This window comes from Festucalex cinctus, chromosome 17 (genome assembly GCF_051991245.1).
Source record: "Festucalex cinctus isolate MCC-2025b chromosome 17, RoL_Fcin_1.0, whole genome shotgun sequence".
Classification (NCBI taxonomy): Eukaryota; Metazoa; Chordata; class Actinopteri; order Syngnathiformes; family Syngnathidae; genus Festucalex; species Festucalex cinctus.
The window spans coordinates 12,098,651-12,116,908 of record NC_135427.1 but is presented as its reverse complement, the minus strand read 5'-3'; the positions used below and the strand labels follow the sequence as shown (position 1 = coordinate 12,116,908).

The 18,258-nt window shown below is 41.9% G+C and overlaps 2 protein-coding genes across 7 annotated transcripts in view; both read right to left on the bottom strand.

The window, feature by feature from the left end:
* The window catches only part of LOC144004713 (zinc finger protein 281-like), a 54,558-nt gene extending 49,610 nt beyond the window's left edge, over nucleotides 1-4,948 (bottom strand). For all 3 annotated transcript variants that reach the window (XM_077502165.1, XM_077502162.1, XM_077502163.1), the window contains exons 1-2: nucleotides 4,719-4,948; nucleotides 4,519-4,596 (exon numbers count right to left, since the gene is read on the bottom strand). The gene's annotated coding sequence lies outside the window, so the exon portion shown is untranslated. The remainder of the gene's footprint in view (nucleotides 1-4,518; nucleotides 4,597-4,718) is intronic.
* An 88-nt stretch (nucleotides 4,949-5,036) lies between these two features.
* Nucleotides 5,037-18,258, bottom strand: part of svild (supervillin d) — a 35,052-nt gene continuing 21,830 nt past the window's right edge. For all 4 annotated transcript variants that reach the window (XM_077502485.1, XM_077502488.1, XM_077502486.1 and 1 more), the window contains 22 exons: nucleotides 18,084-18,219; nucleotides 13,388-13,535; nucleotides 13,158-13,241; nucleotides 12,980-13,066; nucleotides 12,725-12,902; nucleotides 12,472-12,644; nucleotides 12,195-12,350; nucleotides 11,235-11,371; nucleotides 11,004-11,151; nucleotides 10,130-10,275; nucleotides 9,885-10,066; nucleotides 9,613-9,748; nucleotides 8,650-8,950; nucleotides 8,410-8,564; nucleotides 8,197-8,299; nucleotides 7,191-7,398; nucleotides 6,993-7,126; nucleotides 6,723-6,878; nucleotides 6,523-6,666; nucleotides 6,190-6,302; nucleotides 5,963-6,118; nucleotides 5,037-5,867 (listed from right to left, as the gene is read on the bottom strand). In XM_077502485.1, coding sequence (XP_077358611.1) covers nucleotides 5,781-5,867; nucleotides 5,963-6,118; nucleotides 6,190-6,302; nucleotides 6,523-6,666; nucleotides 6,723-6,878; nucleotides 6,993-7,126; nucleotides 7,191-7,398; nucleotides 8,197-8,299; nucleotides 8,410-8,564; nucleotides 8,650-8,950; nucleotides 9,613-9,748; nucleotides 9,885-10,066; nucleotides 10,130-10,275; nucleotides 11,004-11,151; nucleotides 11,235-11,371; nucleotides 12,195-12,350; nucleotides 12,472-12,644; nucleotides 12,725-12,902; nucleotides 12,980-13,066; nucleotides 13,158-13,241; nucleotides 13,388-13,535; nucleotides 18,084-18,219 — 3,268 coding nt within the window. In that variant the 3' untranslated portion in view covers nucleotides 5,037-5,780. The remainder of the gene's footprint in view (nucleotides 5,868-5,962; nucleotides 6,119-6,189; nucleotides 6,303-6,522; nucleotides 6,667-6,722; nucleotides 6,879-6,992; nucleotides 7,127-7,190; nucleotides 7,399-8,196; nucleotides 8,300-8,409; nucleotides 8,565-8,649; nucleotides 8,951-9,612; nucleotides 9,749-9,884; nucleotides 10,067-10,129; nucleotides 10,276-11,003; nucleotides 11,152-11,234; nucleotides 11,372-12,194; nucleotides 12,351-12,471; nucleotides 12,645-12,724; nucleotides 12,903-12,979; nucleotides 13,067-13,157; nucleotides 13,242-13,387; nucleotides 13,536-18,083; nucleotides 18,220-18,258) is intronic.

Sequence of the window (18,258 nt, the reverse complement as noted above, 5' to 3'; positions counted from 1 at the left end):
AAAAAAAAAAAAAAAAAGTTTTGACATGAGGCAAATGTTATTTTTGGCTGAGACGGCACCTCATCACACTGTGTGTTCAAAGTTACTCTTATTTCGTTTGCTTCTTCATGTTGCGTCAGTTCAGTGAGCGTAAACACGCGCACACACATACACGGTGTAGCGCACCGCATCATCGAGTCCCCGAGGAGCCCAGTCAACATGCATCCATTTTTCAAAAGCACGAGAAGAGTTTTGATGTGGGGCGGCCGAGAGGCTGTCTGAGGTTTTGAAAGGTACATGTAAGCGCCGGCGCTTCTTTTCAATGCTGCATCCATGGACACTACGTTGGCGTTGCGAGATTATATGCTGAGTCCGGTTTGATGAGTATCATCGTGTGCATCCATGCAAGCGAAGGAACAAAGAAGCAACCAAGCACAGGGACTGGCGTCAGGAACCCGCGTGTACGAGTGTGAGTGTGTCAGGGCCTCCTGTGGATGGCTCGGTCGCTAACCAACCGTGAGAGCTGTCAATTTGATTTTGGAGGTACGACAAATGCTCTTGTTAACGAGCATGAAAATAAATGGATACGCAACATGCCAAATTTAAATTTGGGGTTGGGGGGGAAAGCCTTTCAATTTTATTAAACTATGTTTTTTTTTTTTAATGGTGAAAAACTTTATATACATACATTTCTTTTAAATCAAGTTTGGGCTTTTGTAAGGCAAAAAAAAAAAAAAAGGTTTTCTAAATGGTGGAATGGTACAATAGCTTTTTTTGTTTTCCTAGAATTTTATTTTTTGCTAGTCAAACAGGACAATTTACTCAGTCTATCACTATATATTTTTTGACAAAATACAGATATTCCTATTAGCTAACCTTTATTAAAATTGTTTTCCTATTCTTTTGCCCCAAATATAAATGTCATCTACAGACGATCAATATTTTTTCCTTTTAAGATTTTTCATCACATTCATGTTATTCTGAATCCTGAAATTCAAATAAAAAAAGAAACAGCATACAAGCCCATGAGCGCGCTAGCAGAAAAATCCATTATGTTTTTGTATCGATCGCTTTTAGCAATGAAGGTCACGCGTGTGAATGCATTCGTACGAGCCCTTCAGTCTACTTGGCAACAAGAGATTTTTTGTTTGACGAGCCGCTAGTTTGCCAAGACGAAACGTCTGAAAAAAAAATCAAGGTTTTCTCAGGAGAGTGTTTCTGTGACTCATCGTCATCTAAATCAAAGTAAATGCTTTCACATTATTTGCAAATAAATGGGAGAACAAATACCATATTTGTTTTGGTTCATTTTGAATGAGTCAAGGTCCTTTTTTCTGTGCAAACGTATTGTATTTTTTAATTGATAAAACTATTTACTGGCATATTACAATGTAGTATGTCAATTACAACCTTGAATTAAAAAAAAAAAACCACACGTATGTTTTAGAATGTTCAAAGCTTGTACACGACTACAAATCTGTAGTTAGCCTTGACGCTACTGCTAACAAACAAGTGACTTAGGCTAAAGAACAATAACTAAATAAATAAATAAAATTGGATGAAAGTTGTATGGTGAATATTGGTGTGAATACTTAGTCATAAAAAAAGTGTAATAATTTTAATATGAGTGGAAAGAATTGTACAAATACTGAAACACACAACAGATTTGTTAGCATAGATGCTAACGCAACACAAAAAGCACCAATACTGCTTACTACTAAAGAAGGATTTAAGGTTATCATGGCAACAACACAGACTATATTCATTTTTTTTTTACAAGCAAATGTAGCTTTAATAAACTTAAATAATAAACTGTCTTTATGACTTAAAGGTTAGTGGGTTTATTAGCGCACGAGTTAAGTAGCGTCAGTCAGCCTGCTTACACGCCGGCACATTCATCAACATTACTCGCTAGCCGTCAATTTTAATTGGCCACCAATGGCACACGCTGCCAATGAAATGCTTGACATTTTTCTGGTTGATACACCGTGACAGCGCAAAATATATTTACAAGTGTCTGGCAGGCAAGGGGGAAACCACTGGAGACAATTAGCCAGTGTTATTTTTTTTTAGGTCTAAATGATTTTGATTCCATTTTCTCATCAAGTGCCAAGCGTCATTGATACGAGTTTGCAGCTCAATGGATCAAAAAGACATTTTCAAGTGTTCGCCGCACTACTTCAGTGGTTTCAAATGTGCCGTTTTATCCAATTTCACTTTATGAAAAGATGGAGACGCTGCTGAAAGGGTGGAAAGTGGAAATGGCAACAACAAAAAACGCTACATGCATACATTGCCTTAAAGTTTGCTAGCTTGATGCTAACACATAACAGTTAAATTTAAACACAAAAGATGGCGATAATACAACAATATGGTATTTCCCCCCCCTCCTTTTCAACAAATTCTGCTCACATCATAGCAACTCACAAAAAGTATAAAATTCCGACATTTGTACTTTTATACAGCTCTGATTTGACTTCCTTCATGCTGCGCCACCTCTCTCCAAAGCCAAAAACCTGCCCAAAGTATGCAAGCGCAAGGTTAATGCGGCCCAGGTGGGAGGGAGTTCACGGCCACCGACTAGCCGAGCATGTGTTTCTCCCGGAAAGCCAAACTACTGACTCATTTTGTTTGTGTGTCCGCCAGGATGCCGAGTAGGTGTTTCTATCATAACATGGCGACCGGCTCTGTGTGCGCGTGCGCTGACGTAAATGAGGAAAGCTGAGCAGCTGGGGGATGAGAAACGGGCCGGAATGATGGATGAGAGGCGCAGTTCGAGGTTTCAATCAATCTGTCATCTGCAGGAAGCCGGCCCGATGTCGCGGCTGATACGTGCAGCTTTTTTGTCGTGCGTGCGTGTGTGTGTGTGTGTTGGTCCACGCAGCTGCGGCGCGCTCCATGCCGTGGTTGGCTCGGGAATTTTCACCCTCATTTCATTTTGTGCACATGTGGAAGTTTGGAAAAAAGGGATGGATCAAAGCAAGTGTACCGTCTACTAAGACCGCCATGATGAACAGTTGAAATTCATTTTGTTGAAGAATGAAAATAAATGTCTTGTGAATTTAAAAATGATTAAAAAAAAAAAACATGTAGGTAGTATGTTTCATCTCTACATGTTTGAGATTACAGTATCTGGCTGCAAACATATCTCTGCAGCTTTTCAATGCTGTGACAACTGCCATGTGCTTAATGTTGGATCCCAAAGCGCAGAAACAAATAAGGTTTTATTATTATTATTATCTATTTATTCACATCGAGAGGCATTGAACAAACTTGACTAGACGAGAAACAAAGAGAGTTGCACAGAGGGACAGAAAGCAATAATCCAGCAAACAAACACTTCGCAGAACGCTACTACAGACAGTAAATCGATCTGATTGGTTGTCACTAAGTAAAGGATTAAAGATTGACATCCCACAGGTCCTGACCTCAAATAGTGTCTTTCCAGTTGAAACCAGACAATGGTTACATCAGTTCAAAACAGACACTTGACCTCACGGTCATGAACTCAAACTTAACCCTGGCGTGACCCCAGACATGACAACAACGAGGCACTCTGAAGCGACAATGCCTAGAGCTCACTCACTGGCTGCCAAGTTTGACTTTTTAGAACCCAACACTCACACTCTTCAACCTATCTCCACGTAACAAGCGTGCACTCATAGCTGACGAGGTGCTCTAAAGTGGCCATAACATTTATTTATATGGATGTATCCCTACAACAAATTATGATGAGTGATTCCAAACTTACAAAAATTGCACTATCAACATCATGACTTTATAACGGTGAAGAGAGAGAAAAAAAGAAAAAAAAAGTTCTCCATCCATTTTCCAATGACATCCAATACAAGCGGTACCAAAAAGTCTGCTTGACAAATCTAATAATGCTTATTTTATTGTTTATTGTCTTGGTTTTGCTTTTAGTGGTGTGGAACAGCATCATGCCGGGCGGTCGTTATATAATGTGGCCCATAAAAATTGAGCCGCATTTCCAGCAAAGGTTCCACAAAGTTTTATACTTCTTGGTACTTGGAAGTAAAAGTGAAATGGAATTTCCACAGTGTTGCAAAACCAAGCCCAGAAGTTTCTGAGATCTGAGACCCAATAAATTGATTATTCAATCAAAAGAGGGATATTTTCTGTACTTCTGTCATTTCAGGTGATGTGGAAACTATACTAAAGAATTGAGATCATGTCTGAGGTCCAGGCATATTGGTAAGATGAACAAAGAATATTAAGGCATTGACAAACCTATTTATTTAATTGTTCAGTTTCAGTTTGAGTCAGCCAGTACTATAAGAGAGCAAACGTCTGCTAGCTTAGAAGACATAAATAACAATAATAGACATTGATATTTCTTCTAACTATGATTTGAAATAAACTACGTTTTAAAAATATCAGTATCAATGCCATGTTTGACTTCAGTATCAGATCAGAAAGAACATTGGGAAAAGTTCCTCATAATGTAGTCGCGTCGTTGCTTAAAAAAAAAAAAATCATCAAAACTGACGACAGTAACATTTTTCACTTTGGTCCTACCTGATAGATGAGCTGGAGCACAGTACAAATGAGATCACATATCGCCCCCTGGTGGACAATGATGAACATTACAGTCCTCTACAGAGAAGGAGGGGAGAAAAAAAATAATAATTCTGAATTCAGGCACTTTTATACACGTTGGTACATTTAAAAGCGAGAATTAAATGTGATAAATAAAGTAAAACAAAAAGCCGACTTACTTTAAATCCTGGGTCTTGAGTTGAAATGTCAAAAATGGACACCGAAACACAAACCTCACTTCCTGGACGAGCACAAGGGTGTTTTTAATAATATTAAGGCTGTGTTCCAATGTCTACCCTTGTCCCCTCAGAGCTCATTAACGATATGTAGTTAAATATGTGTATTTAATAGTTCCCTCGTTTTGTTTGGCGGTTTAGACAGGCGCCTGGCTAGTTAGCTACTTGCTTTTCGTCGCACATCACGTCACGTGACCACGCCACAAATTGCCATCACCTGTTTCTTTTTCTTTTTTTTTAAAAGAATTGTCACGTCCAAACTATGATTTTAAAATATTTAATAATCATTTTTTTAAACAAACATTTTATTCACGTTTGTTTCCATGTGCCAAAAACAAAAACTGCCATCCATCCATATTTCTTATTACAAAAAAAAAAAAAAAAAAAAAAAAAAAAAAAAAAAGATCATACAGTATTGCAAAAAACGAACAATGCAGAGGCTTGAAAGTCATGCAACATACGTGTAACATGTTCAGTGAACTAACTAATACATTTCACACAAACACTGTTGGCAAGTCTTAAAAGAAAACAAAAGAAAAGAAAGAACATAAGTCTTATTTGGTCCCAACAAGGATATTACTTAAGATAATTCAAAAGAACCTTAAATTTTCTTCTTATTCTTCTTTTGGGTGGTATTTTTTTTGTTTTGTTTTTGGAGGGAGGGGGAGATAATGTCTGCTTTTTTGCAAGGCATCAGGTCAAAAGTAAAAAAAAAAAAAAAAAAAAAAAAAAAAAGTAAAACAGTAGAGGCTTTTAAGCCACTGGCATTATTTTCCACATTATGGCACAAAAAGCAACAATAATTGGATTAAAACAATGCATTGAAAGTATATTACATATTAACGATATGAGCATAAAGAGCTTAGCACAAGGAACACAAAAGTTAATAAAAACAAATTGCACGATTGGCTAAAAATTATAATTAAGAAGACTATACAAAATTGTACATTTTTGTTTTACAAAATGAGGTGACTTTTAAATGCAAGATTTTTGTTGTTGTTGTTTTTAGAAAAGCCCTTTGCTTTTCTTCAGGTTCTTCTGCTTCCAGTTTGGCAAGGCATTGAACTCCACCCGACTCATCTCCAGAAGTTTCTAGACAACAAAAACAAATTACGAGGACCGTTACAAACTTGTTGGAACCAAATATTTTATATATATTTTTGGGGGCTTGGGGGGCTTCATTCTACCTTGAAGTCCTGGTCGGAGAGATAATCCTCCAGGCGTAGAGGGTCCACTCCGTCAGGCAGTGGCGACCCGGTGAGCTCTTTGATGGAGTATTGGAGCTTACTGAGCTTGGACAGCACCTCCTTCACTAAGGTCACTTTGTTTTTGGAACCCTCAGTCTAAACAAGACAAAAAAAAAAGGATGCAACAATTGTGAAATGTGTGATTCACCGAAAAGAATATTCCTCACCTTGGAGGCAATGCTGGGGTCCTTTTTCCAGTAAGGGAAGATGTTGGTAAAAGTGAGAGGCTCACAGCCTGCCATGACCAGATAGGCCTGAGGGGGGCGCCGAGAGCTCTTTTCTGCAAATACAAGACATGCTCAGTTAGCTACTTGCAGTTTTTCCTAATCACAGCTACTAGTAGCTGTCAAATAGCTAGCTTCTGACCTTTGACTCACCCAGGCTTTCCTTCTCATGCTTTAGGATTTGTTAAATTTATGTTCAAAAAGGATTTTGGCTTTTAATAACTGTAAAAAAATAAAAAATAAAATATTTTTTTTTATTTAAAAAAGTGTGCTGACCTTTACAGTACTGCAGCGCCGTTTCCATGGCGCACTTCCTCTCGCTGTCCCAGCGTATCTTTGCCGAGCCGGTGCACTGCTCCTCCTCGGGCTGCCAGCCCTGCCACAGGTATACCTCCATGCGGTTGTCCAGCAGGAAGAGAGCTGGTGCAGGAACAACGTGAGGACGGGCCGAGCAAGCGGGCGGGCGTCGGGCTTACCGGGCTGCTGTGCCGAGTAGAGGTTCTCCTGCAGGAAGGGCATGGCCATGACTCCCTCCGTCACCCTGGCGGGGTACAGGCGCTCCTCCCCTTCAAACACGCCCGAGCTAGCGCTCAGCCGGAACAGCCGGGGGGTGAAGTTGTACTTGCCGGGGTCTGAAAGCAGCGGAGCACACTTCACCTAGTGAACCCGGCTCAGTAAACGGCGTTCATTTTTGTCAGTTTTTTTTTTTTTTTTTTTTTTTTGAGTGTGCTGTGCTTGCGCGCAACCTTGAAGCATGCAGTCGTACGACTTCCTGTCCTGCAAGCCAAGAACCTTCTTGAATTCCGCAGGCTCGCTTCCTTCCTCCACCTCCTCAACGTTCACACGGCCGCTGCCACTCAGACCCAACTCGGAAGGACGCCTTGAAGGGAGCGGTAGGCCGTCAGTCAGTCGGCCAAACTCGGACCATGTCCGTCCGTCCTTACCCTTGGCTCAGTCGCTCGACGGCCCTCTTGGCCACCTGCCTGGCGCCGGCATGAGCCTTGCAGCCATGCCACACGTAGAGACGAGCTTCCCGAGCTTGGAGCAGCACCAGGACGGCCCGTGAGCGCAAGCTGGCGCCGGCGCACTCCACCTCCCATAGCGTGGCCTCCGGCTCCGTTTCGCCGCGGACGCAGAACAACCGCCAGCCTCCTGGGGGCAGCAGAATGATATTGCTTTGAACGACCTCTTCATGTCAGAAGCTGCTTCATAGCATTCTGTGTGCTCTAGCATTAAAAAAAATCCATTAAAAAAAACAAATACGTTTTTGGAAGTGAAGGACAAAGTATTAAAAAACGTATTTACATTAGAGCTGTCAAATGATTACATTTTTTATTTATTTATTTAAATCAGATTAATCACATCTGAGAATTCAAAAAGGCTTTTTATCAACATTTTTTGCCCGCCAAATTTGAAGAGCACCTGTTATGCGTTAATTCTTTCGATATTTAAGGTTATTATGTCATATACATTTTTGATCCACTTCATGCGCTCATCCTCCTCTTTCTCTAATCAGTGAATTACTTGCATAATTTAAAATGAGAAAAAAAAATGACCCCAATATTTTGACTAGAGTATATTCTGAATGTAATATGCAAGCATTTATTAAATGCTTTACTTTAATTCATGTAGTTATGTTTATTGCTCAAACACAACCTGTGCTATCCTCTGTCGAGCTAAAGGATAATCTGCGGTCAAAATTAATAGTGTCAATCTGAGTTAGATGATTAATGCGATAATATTTTTGTGATTAATTAATAAATTAACGCTTTAACTTTCACAGCCCTAAATGTTGTGGGGATAGAATGTGTTGAGATGGGTGATTCTCAAAATAGCACAAGTGAAGAATCACTGAATTAAATTTAAAAAAATTTTTTTTTAGAATTGTTTTGAAACATTTACGTAAACATTTTTTTTGTAAGTGCAAACTAATAAATGGGATGCTTTTACCTGAGTTTTTGCCAGAGTTGTCACGACTGCCCTTATGTACGACCAAACCACCTTGGAAGAGTTGGAGGAAGCAGGGAGGCTCTTTCCCCTGACTCACCAGCACCTGCAGCCAAGCACATTGGACACATTCAAGCGTCCTCAATACGTTTGCAAACTATTTGGAATGTGTGTGTGTGTGTGTGTGTGTGTGTGTGTGTGGCAGCTGAGACCCACTTGTGAGCCCCTGAAGCTGCCCAGCTCCACCGTCTTAAGCGCAGAGGTTCCCTTCTCGCTGACGCTGGAGTGGAGGCCCTGCCAGAAAAAGCACGCCGTCCTCTCCCTGCCCGCAACGCCGGCACTCAGCTCTCCGGGTTTTTGCCGTTTTCCCACTAGGGTGAGAAAAAAATAGTTGGTTTGAGCAGTACAGTAGTGATGCAGTTCTAACGAGAACTCTTTCTTATGATAAAGACCCACCAAGCGTGGTGATAGAGTACTTCCATCGCACGATGTAAGCGTCGCCCTCGTGGAGCTGCCCCAGGCTCTCCGCCGGCACCTCCTCCTCGCCGTACTCCTTGATATGCCAGGCGTCCACGGCCAGCGTCGACAGCTCCGCCTGCCTGCCGTCCTCCGTCCTCACCACGCCGTGACCCCGCTGCACGTCCACGCCCTCCAGGACGGTGCTGACCGCCGGCGGCTCGTTGTCCAGCAGCGTGTTGGCGTCGCACGGCTGCAGGTCCAGCTCGGGCGAGGCGCGGACGCTGGAGTGGACTGGACTCTGAGTGGACAAAATATCACTTTTTCATTGCATTTGTTTTTATTTTTGTTATTTTTGTTTTCAATTCACTTAAAGATTTCATGCAGTACCAATTTTACTTTTATATGGAATACATTCTCAGAAGTATCAGTGCTGCAAATAGAATCTTCTTGCTCTTGCATTAGTATGAACATGACCCAATCAAAACAATAAACAATTGAAATTGATTACAAACACAGCACTATTGTAAATAAAGTTGCAAAAACATTGGTCTCCTCTTAGGGTACTCTAAATAACAGAAGGGCACATTTGCATTCGGTAGCCATATTTAAAAGTGTTGATTCATGGTTTCATGAATTGATATTGGGCTATGAAAAGGAATATTGATTCAGTATAGATATATAAATTTTTTAAACACAACCTCTAATACATGAAGTGCAAAAGTAGGTCGAATTTGTAAGTGTTGCAATCGTCTGTGTGTACAGTTAATGTTAATTCTTCATTAATGATTACCAGACTTCACCCCAATGGATTACTTTTTTGGGATGTTGTCAAAGATAAATTATATTCAAGAAAACCCTAATCTGGTGCTGAAATGTCTAAAATTCGAGAAAAACAAAAAACAGTCTACATTCTTAGTCCAATTCGGAATGATACCAGAAAAACAAAAAATCCTTCGGCACCTTGACTTCCTCCGTTACCGCCGCCTCCTCCTTCCTCCTCTCGGCCCAGTCCAGGAACTTCTCTCTGAACAAGGACGTCTCGTTGTGTTCCGACAGGCGGCCAAACAGAGTCCAACTTGGGCGGCCCTCTCCTTGCCTGTGCACAAAGTGGACAATCAGCCATGTTCATAGTGTTGTCAACGCTTCCTGTTGTAGCAGAAGATCACCACTAGGGGCTGCCCCGAGCCAACAAATACTCTTTTACTCCAGCGCTTCTCAAAGTGGCGACTCACTGTGGTACGTCTTCGTCACTGTTGGTGCAGGAGGCATCTATAGGGTTAATCCTGCAGTTGCTATAGTCATAGCTGCCACTGTACAGCTGTTTGCCCAGTTTGACTGCAACCTTTCTGTCTCCCAAAGGCACGTCCTTGCCGGTCCACACGTACACCTCGCCGCCAAAGTCAAACACCAACGCCTAAAGGCAGAGGAAAGAGTAATGAGTGCAAATCTAATTTTTTCCCGCATGCTACTCATGTACCTCTTTGGAATCAAGCAAGGTGACACTCGGAATGGAGGCCCACGCGTCTTCATGAGGCACCAGTTTGTCTCCCTGGAGCCTGTAGACCCCGTTGGAGTCCAGCACGCCGCTCTCGTACAGCTCGTCCTCCTCTGGCTCTCCTGCCCCTGTTACACATGTTCGCACAGGCACCAGAGTGAACATATGTGCCGAGCAGCAGGGGGGCTACGAGACAAGCCTCCGGGTCAGGAGGCAGCCATCAAGCTAAAACGATCACGCTGAGAACCAGTACGACTCACAAGCCTCATTAACCAGCAGAGGTGGGACTGGGTCGCATATGTGCAAGTCATAAGTCAGACTCGGGTCTTAATATCGAGCGCCAAGTATGACTTGGGTCAAGTCACGTGGCTCAAGTAGTCTCTCACCTCTGTTAACGCATTTGCTGCCAAAAACGTATAAATACGTTTTATTTTAAATGTATTAAGTGTCCCAAAGACGTATTTATACGTTTGTTTTTTTATGCTAGAGCATACAGAAGGCTTTGATGCAGCCTCTCAACTGCAGAGAACAGGTGAAAAAATGGTAGTAATTACAAAATTGGCCAGCGGGTGGCAGCAGAGTATAAGAGATCAACCAGGGACATGATTTGTGAATAATGATGAAACTTAGCAATATTCTCATGAGAATTGCTTCAAAACAGAAACAGATGGAAATATACTTTTTTTTCTGATGAAAGAAGACTCTCTAATCTTTCTTCTGGTAGGTTCCATGTTTTTATAGCAATAGAACAAAATAATCTGTGAGCCTTGCAAAATCAGTCAAAATACAGTAAAACCTCCGGGAGCAAAGGGGGTTGTTCACTGAAAATGGCCGCGAGTGAATGAGTTTCCCAAACCTCGATACTCGCTCCTCCCTCCCAGCAAGCTCCAGAACTCTTTGGCCCATTTGCTGTCGGTGTTGATGCCCTCTTCCAGCACCGTCACCTGGCAGGCCTTGCAGCCCAGGTCCCGCTTGGCCTGGACGAAGGAGGCCATCTCCGACGCCTGGCGCCAGCAGAGGCAGATTTAGCGCGTCACGGCCCAAATCCCAAATCCTGTTAGCTCTTTTGGTCGAGGCGGCACGTTACCTTTGCTTTCTCGATGACGTTGGCGAACTCGCCGCTCCACATGAAACAATGCTTGGGCGTGATGAGAAGGAAGCAGTCGCCGCTGTTTAGGGACTTGGACGTGGGCTCCACCAGGCGCACCTGCACATGCCTCCGACCTACAGAATAAGATTCATGTTAATCAAAATAATGTGAAAGTAATACACTCTAAAAACAGTTGGGTCAAAAATACGGTAACCCAAATTGGGTCAAAAATGGACGACTCAACTTTTTGTGCTATTAAACTAATAATTCAGATTAATTAAATTTTAAAAACTAAAACATACATGTACATAACAGCAATACATATAAACCACCTACAATCTCTTATTACAATATTGACGCACTTACTTGCGAATGCAAGCACACATTTACCGCTTCACAAACAATTAGGTTCCCCTTCATCTGACAATTAGCATAGATTTTAAACATAGAAGGCCAAAACATCCCTCATGAAAATTTAATTACACTAACTAGCCACTAGGGGGTGCTAGAACTGCACAAATGGAAATCAACCTGACTTTTTTTTAACAGATGTGTTCATTTTAAATATTGTGAACATGACGACGACGATATTGTGGCAGTTTTAATATCACAGTATCACGATATTGCCCTTATCGTTACATCCCTAAAAGCAACCCGGTTTGTTGGGTTATTTTGTAGGTTATTGAATTTACCCAAAAAGGCTGGGTCAAATGAATAACCCACGAAACAATTGAATTGGGTGAAAAATGAACTAACCCAACTTTTTGAATTATTTAACCCCAAAAAGTTGGTAACATTTAAATTAATGACAAACAAAGCAACCCAATCTTTGGGTTGTTTTGTGACTTATTCATTTGACCCAACGTTTTAGGTTAATTGAATAACCCAAAAAGTTGAGTTGGTCCCTTTTTGACTCAATTTGAGCGAACGTCCAGCATAACAAAACCCGCGTCTGACCTTTGATGCGAATGAGCATGAGCTTGTTGTAGGGCAGCGCGCTGTTGTTGGTCACAACGTCGGTGGACTTGACGCTGCGCAGGTTGACCTTGCGGAAATTCTCCTTGCTGGCCAGGCCCGCCAAAGCCACGTCGGCCAGGTTGGAATGTTTGGCCACTAGGTGGACACGAAGCAGCGAGACACAAGGTCAACCAATTCGTAAATCCTGTGATGTTGTGCATCAACATGTTGCTGTTGGCTTGAAATACTGATGTTGCGTAAGTGGGCCATGTCTTACTGCGCTCCACTTGGATCCTCTTGGTCTCCACTTTGGCGATGTTGAGCCTCTGCTCCGTGTACACCTGCCGGATGTCGTTGCGTGCGGCCAGCGCCTTCAAAGGGTTCCTGGAGCCCTGGTTCCTCCGGTTGGGCCGCACCGCACGCTTATGCTTGGCGACAGCAGACGTGAGCCTGAGTAAGAAATGATCTCCTGTCAATATTGCTTTTTCCATTATGGTTTCATTTCCATCACTTTTTGAATTGGAACTGACTTGGGCGTGTTGGCCTGGATCTGGCTCAGGTCCTCCTGGGTCACGATGACGTCCTGGAAGGCCGAGGGCGAGACGGATCGGTAGAAGTTGCCGAAGGTCTCGTCATCGTCCAAGGTCATCACTTCTTTCTCCGCCTCGGCCGTCACTTCGATGGTGGACGTCTTGCTCTTGCTCACGCCTGAGGGTAGAAAAGAACACAAGATATCAATTTTGTTTCATAAATAGAGAGGAAAAAAAAACACAAGAAGATTGTACCTTTACTATGAAGTTTGTCCAGGAAGGACTCAAGTTTATCGAGCCTTTTGTCTCCTTCCACCTTGACATCAGTTCTACTGGAGATTTCTATGGACCAGAGCAATGAAATATTCTCAATATCTTAACGACACTGCAGCATTTGTGCATCAATGGGATAAAAAGTGGGAGTGTTCGCTACCTTCAAGTGGCTTTACAGGCGTGGCATTTGACTTCTTATTGGGCGTCAGACGAGACTCTCCCTTCCCCACATCTGACACGAGACCTGGTGAAATATGATTGATGATGATGATTATTTACGTTGCTTTGGTGTCAAAGAGAGGTCAAGGGCCCAAGTTGAAGTAAGGGGAGGAGCTTCATTTAGTCAGGACATAGGCTTCTCTATTAGAATAAAAATGTTTGCAGTCTTACCTCTCTTTGCCATGCGCCCGGCAACGGTGAACTGAACCGAATCGTTGGCGGCTCCTTTGCCTTTACTCTTCCACTGCTCCTCCTTGTCCTTGAGGATCTTCATCCTGTCAGCCAGAGATACCTTGGGCGACGCATCCATGCTGGACTTCTGCTCAAATGATTTTTTGGAAGAAAAAAAAAATGTAGACGTAGCATTGAGAATAGCAGATTAATATTTCTTTAGACACACAGCAATTGATGGAGTTTACAACTCAGTAAGATGCAGTAATAATTGTGTTTGCAACGTGTGATAATTCCTTTCACTGCCATCAAAATGTGTTTAGTCAAACGTGACCACTTCGCCATTGCTGGCAGGCTAAATTAAGTGAAACATCACAACTCTCGATTTGGGAGACTTGCCTGTGGATAACGAGGCTGACCGTGTGAACCCTTCGCCACCCACACGACTTGGTAATTATTCGTGTAGAAGTGAAATCGTATCCTCGTCCTGTTTCTTAATGTGGCGACTCGCGACTTCCAAAAACAACGTTTAAAACGCTCTCTTGGAAAAACCACTTGAGAAATGTTGCTCAACACTGCAATCAATCCCTGTGGGCCGTTCATCACCCGATACACTTCAGGTGATTAATTTCTGTTGCCATTTTTGCAACTGAATTCCTCTATTTAAAAAAAAATAAAAATAATAATAATAATAAAATTAATGGTCTTTTATAATCCCCTTATGGCCAATTGACCCCAGGAGCCATGTTATGCTAACCAACGATACAGTTCCTCACCTCTCAAGTGTTTTATCACCCTAAATATCTTTTTACTACCTAACACATCTTCATCATTTGCTAGCAAGGAGTAATCGCAACAACTGGAGGTGACCTTGTGCTATAAAAAGATCCCACACAGTTGCACAAGTTCACAAATGCCAAAATGTGAACACGTTAGTTACTATATTTGGAAATGAACAGTTCATACATTACAGTATGCATGCATACTTGCGTTGACGCATGGAAGTAACTGACAGTAATGAAAGACGTTTGCTGGCGTCCGACTTGTAAACCATCTTTAGCGTGACGACCACACGAGCCAAGTTAAACATCGACAGATGTCTGCAGTTCTTAAAAACGCGGGGGGGGGGGCGGGGTGCTCCAGCGGCGAACGGCAGCCAAACTGATGTCAATGAGGCATCAGATTAGGGCACATTCCCCCCTCAAAAATTAGCCAATCTTGTCAATCTGACATGAAATGGATGTTACAATAGAAGAATGTCTATGTTGCTTACTAAAAGATGTCGTCAGCTTGAAATACGTCACGTGCATTTGTAGCGCACTCAGAACAAACAAAACCAGGGTACACTTGGGAAAATTATGTTTTTAAAATAGCCAAATGTGACTTGCAATCACTTGATTGAATTGCTTGGATGGACAAAATGTAGAGCAGTGTGGACCTGCAAAACACAGGCTCCCTCGTGTGGTACACGATAGAATCTACAGTTCAGTTGTATTTCACTTTTTACTAAATTGCATTTCGATAGCCTAAAAGTACAAAAGTGAGGAAATTCCAATGTGACTTGCAAATATGTTGCAAAGTACTTGTGGGCTAAATGCTAAAGCGTAGCATTTATTTATTTTTTTTTTAGAAAACAAAGGCACGGGGCATTATGTTTTTAGCATTTAGCCTACAAGTACAATCAAGTATGTTCAAATGTATTTGCAAGTATGTTCGAAGGTACTTACAAATACTTTCATACATATGTGCCAGTCGAAACTGTTTATATGGAAATTTGGAACTGCCAATTTGGAATACACACATTTTTTTCACTGTCACTATAAAAACATGAATGTGATCGCTAATACAGTTTCCCTTTATGTCTGTAAATTTTCAGTCATCCAAGTCAATTTTGCCTGCTTAAGTACGGTAGATTCACATTTTTCACCTGATGTAGACGATGGCAGACTAACTGAATAGGGGAGGCTCTTTGCAGCTGTAAGGTCAAAGTTCAATCTTGTCAGCTGTCAGCAAGTCACAAAATATATTTACTGTTCCCATGATGTCCCCACCTGATCCCGAATTTCTGACAACTTGGAATTAATGGAGCTCGAGTTTGCCCCATTGTTCCATGCAGGCCAGTAAATAAACTTTGCTTGAGCAACATGGTGAAAAATGTCCCCGTGTGTTTTGGATTTATGCAAAAACGCTGCTTTGACTCCAACACAATTGCCAGCAAAAAAAGGTAAAAGTGGAAACAGATTTTTGGGGCCGGCGCCAAACATGCTGCATTGCTGTTCAAAGAAATACGTTTAGTCAGAATGACACACGCACGGTTACCATACACTTGACCTTCACATCAAAGTGAGTCACTTTTTGACGAGCAAGCACTTTCTGCATTGCATGCAGATAGTTTTCCTAATGAACCAAAATGTGCTTTTGTGCAGACTCGTTTTTGTTTAGCTCAACATTTCACATCCAATACATCAACAGCAAGTTGCTTGAGGCTTCTCAGTGCTTTTCAGTCGCACGATGTCAACCACATGGCCCTTAAAGGTTCTCACACACTTGCAGAGTGGCAAAGCCTATATCTGGAGCCAATCAAAGGGGTGGGAGATGCTACATAATCCTAACAGGACCCCAGAGAGTACAGGAGGAGGAGATGAAAAGTCTTTGGTCTCCCACAGGAAACCGTCTCTCAGCCCTTCCTAATGGCATCGTCGTGCAGCCTTTCCCCTTCAGCTTTGTACAATTCAGTTGTGTATGTAATTAATTTCATTAATACTCTTAAGAAACTAAGGTGGTACTTTGTGTTCAAAAGCACGTTTGGGGCACAACAACATGCTTTGTACACTCACCTCAAGACACTGGGAAAGGTTGACAGGCAGGAGTCAAAGTCAGAGAAAGGGCTAGGGTGGTCTGGTGGTAGGAAACTACAAATGTGAAGGGGGCAAAAAGGGAGGAAAGGTGGCGAGAGGGAAAGTGGGAATGAACAGAGGAAAACATTAGAATGAAACAAGTGCATGACTGAGGATAAGAGGAAATGGATGTGCTTTCACAAAGAGTGTCTTTTTTTTTTTTTTTTTTACTTTTAAACTATCAATGTCCACATCATATATATAGATGTTTTTTTGTTTTGTTTTTTTTGTTTTTTTACAGGGTTGTGTTACAGTTATGTACGGCAGATACTCAAGGCATCTTTATTTCATTAAAACATCCGACAGTATCCACGAATCAATACACAGGGGATATTTCCAGCAGAGTATTTGTCTTGGGGGATTGTTATCTGTGATTGGGGGTGAGGGTGCACACTTCACAGGCAGTGTTTTGACAGGCCGGTCACTGAGTCATAGCTACACCAAAACCAAGAGATCTTGAAGGAATGTAACATGCTACATTCGATTTATATCCACCCTTTAATTAATTTCTGTGCCTATTAAAAACAAATGCCAAAGAATTGCTCTCTTACTGTGGAGTCAAACTCAAAAGTTGTTCAATTAAATCAGCAGGTCATTAATGATTAACCTGCCGGCATTATGTAATATTTATAATGACAAATCCAGAGCTGTAATGAAAATTCTTCAGACTTTTAAAGCACGGCAGTGGCGAAGAAAACTATTTTGCAGAGGTAACAGGAAACATCTGGACCTGCTTGGGGATGGCCATGATGTGTACCAAGCATGTTACATTTCCCCGCTCGCCCATATATCAGCCAAAGAGCAACAAACGACCACTGCGGGTCGGCAAGATGAGGCAGGGAAAAAAAAACAAAAAAAAACAAAAAAAAAAAAACGATGAGGTTTTCTTCAAAACAGAAACGAACATGCATACTTTCACTAATTTATGTTCTCTTTTCTACCTGAGGACGATGTTGAATTTTGTAAGAATTGTAGGATTGAAGAACGGAAAGCCTGCCGCGTTATGAGCTCAAAGTTTGAACACAAGTTGGACTCAAATGTAAAAAAAAAAAAAAAAGACAGTTGGAAGAGGACATGACATGAACCAAGGGAATTATTAGGTTCAAATTAATCATTTGAATGTAACAAATTGGTACAAAAAGTACCGTCTTCGGTACCCACCCCTAACAAAAATAAACTCAAATCAAGGCACCACTGTAACAGTAAAATATTAATTGCACTGTAGTTGGATCTTTATAATCCACTTCCTATAATGTGAATGTTTGTGTACAAATAAAGGGCATATTGTAGTCATTTTTTTGCTGTTCAAGATAACTGCTTTAACGTACAAGTCTATAATACGGCACACGTTTGTTTTCAGAGGGAATTCTTTGCCATTGAGGTGAGAGAGTCAGAGCCAAATCGAGGCCAAAAAACAACAGGAGAAGCAAGCACGACTTTGAAAGGCTGGCAGGTGTGTGGTCACGGTGTAGGGTTTTATTTGTACAATGAGAGGTTAGCTCAAGCCTGGATCTTTGGCATCGCTGCTCCCAAATGTGCAACAGCCCTCCCAAAAGCCCAATGAATCTCTCACCCTCCTGGAAGCAGCTCAAGAACAAAAGCGGATTCAGCGTGTGGCCGCAGCCAAGTGCTTACTTTTCCACACAAAAGGTAGGGGGATCCACAAAAAGCTGACACAGCAAAGCTCTTAGACACGTAAGAGTAGTTTTCCCTCCGGGTTTTAAGCTGTTTTACCTGATAACGGAACATAAGCTCACAGATCAGGTAATATTTACCCAAGAATAAGTACAAAAATTCACCTTTTTCTTCCAGGCGTTCTCAGCATCGTGGAGCTGGTTGAAGCGATTGGCTAGCGATGTCTGAATCACATCCGCAGGTTTGGGCTTCTTTGTCCATTCTCTCTTCTCACCGTCACCGCCGCTGAACTCTGCAAGTCTGAAAAGCGAAGACAAAATGCTTCGAAAGTAAATCACG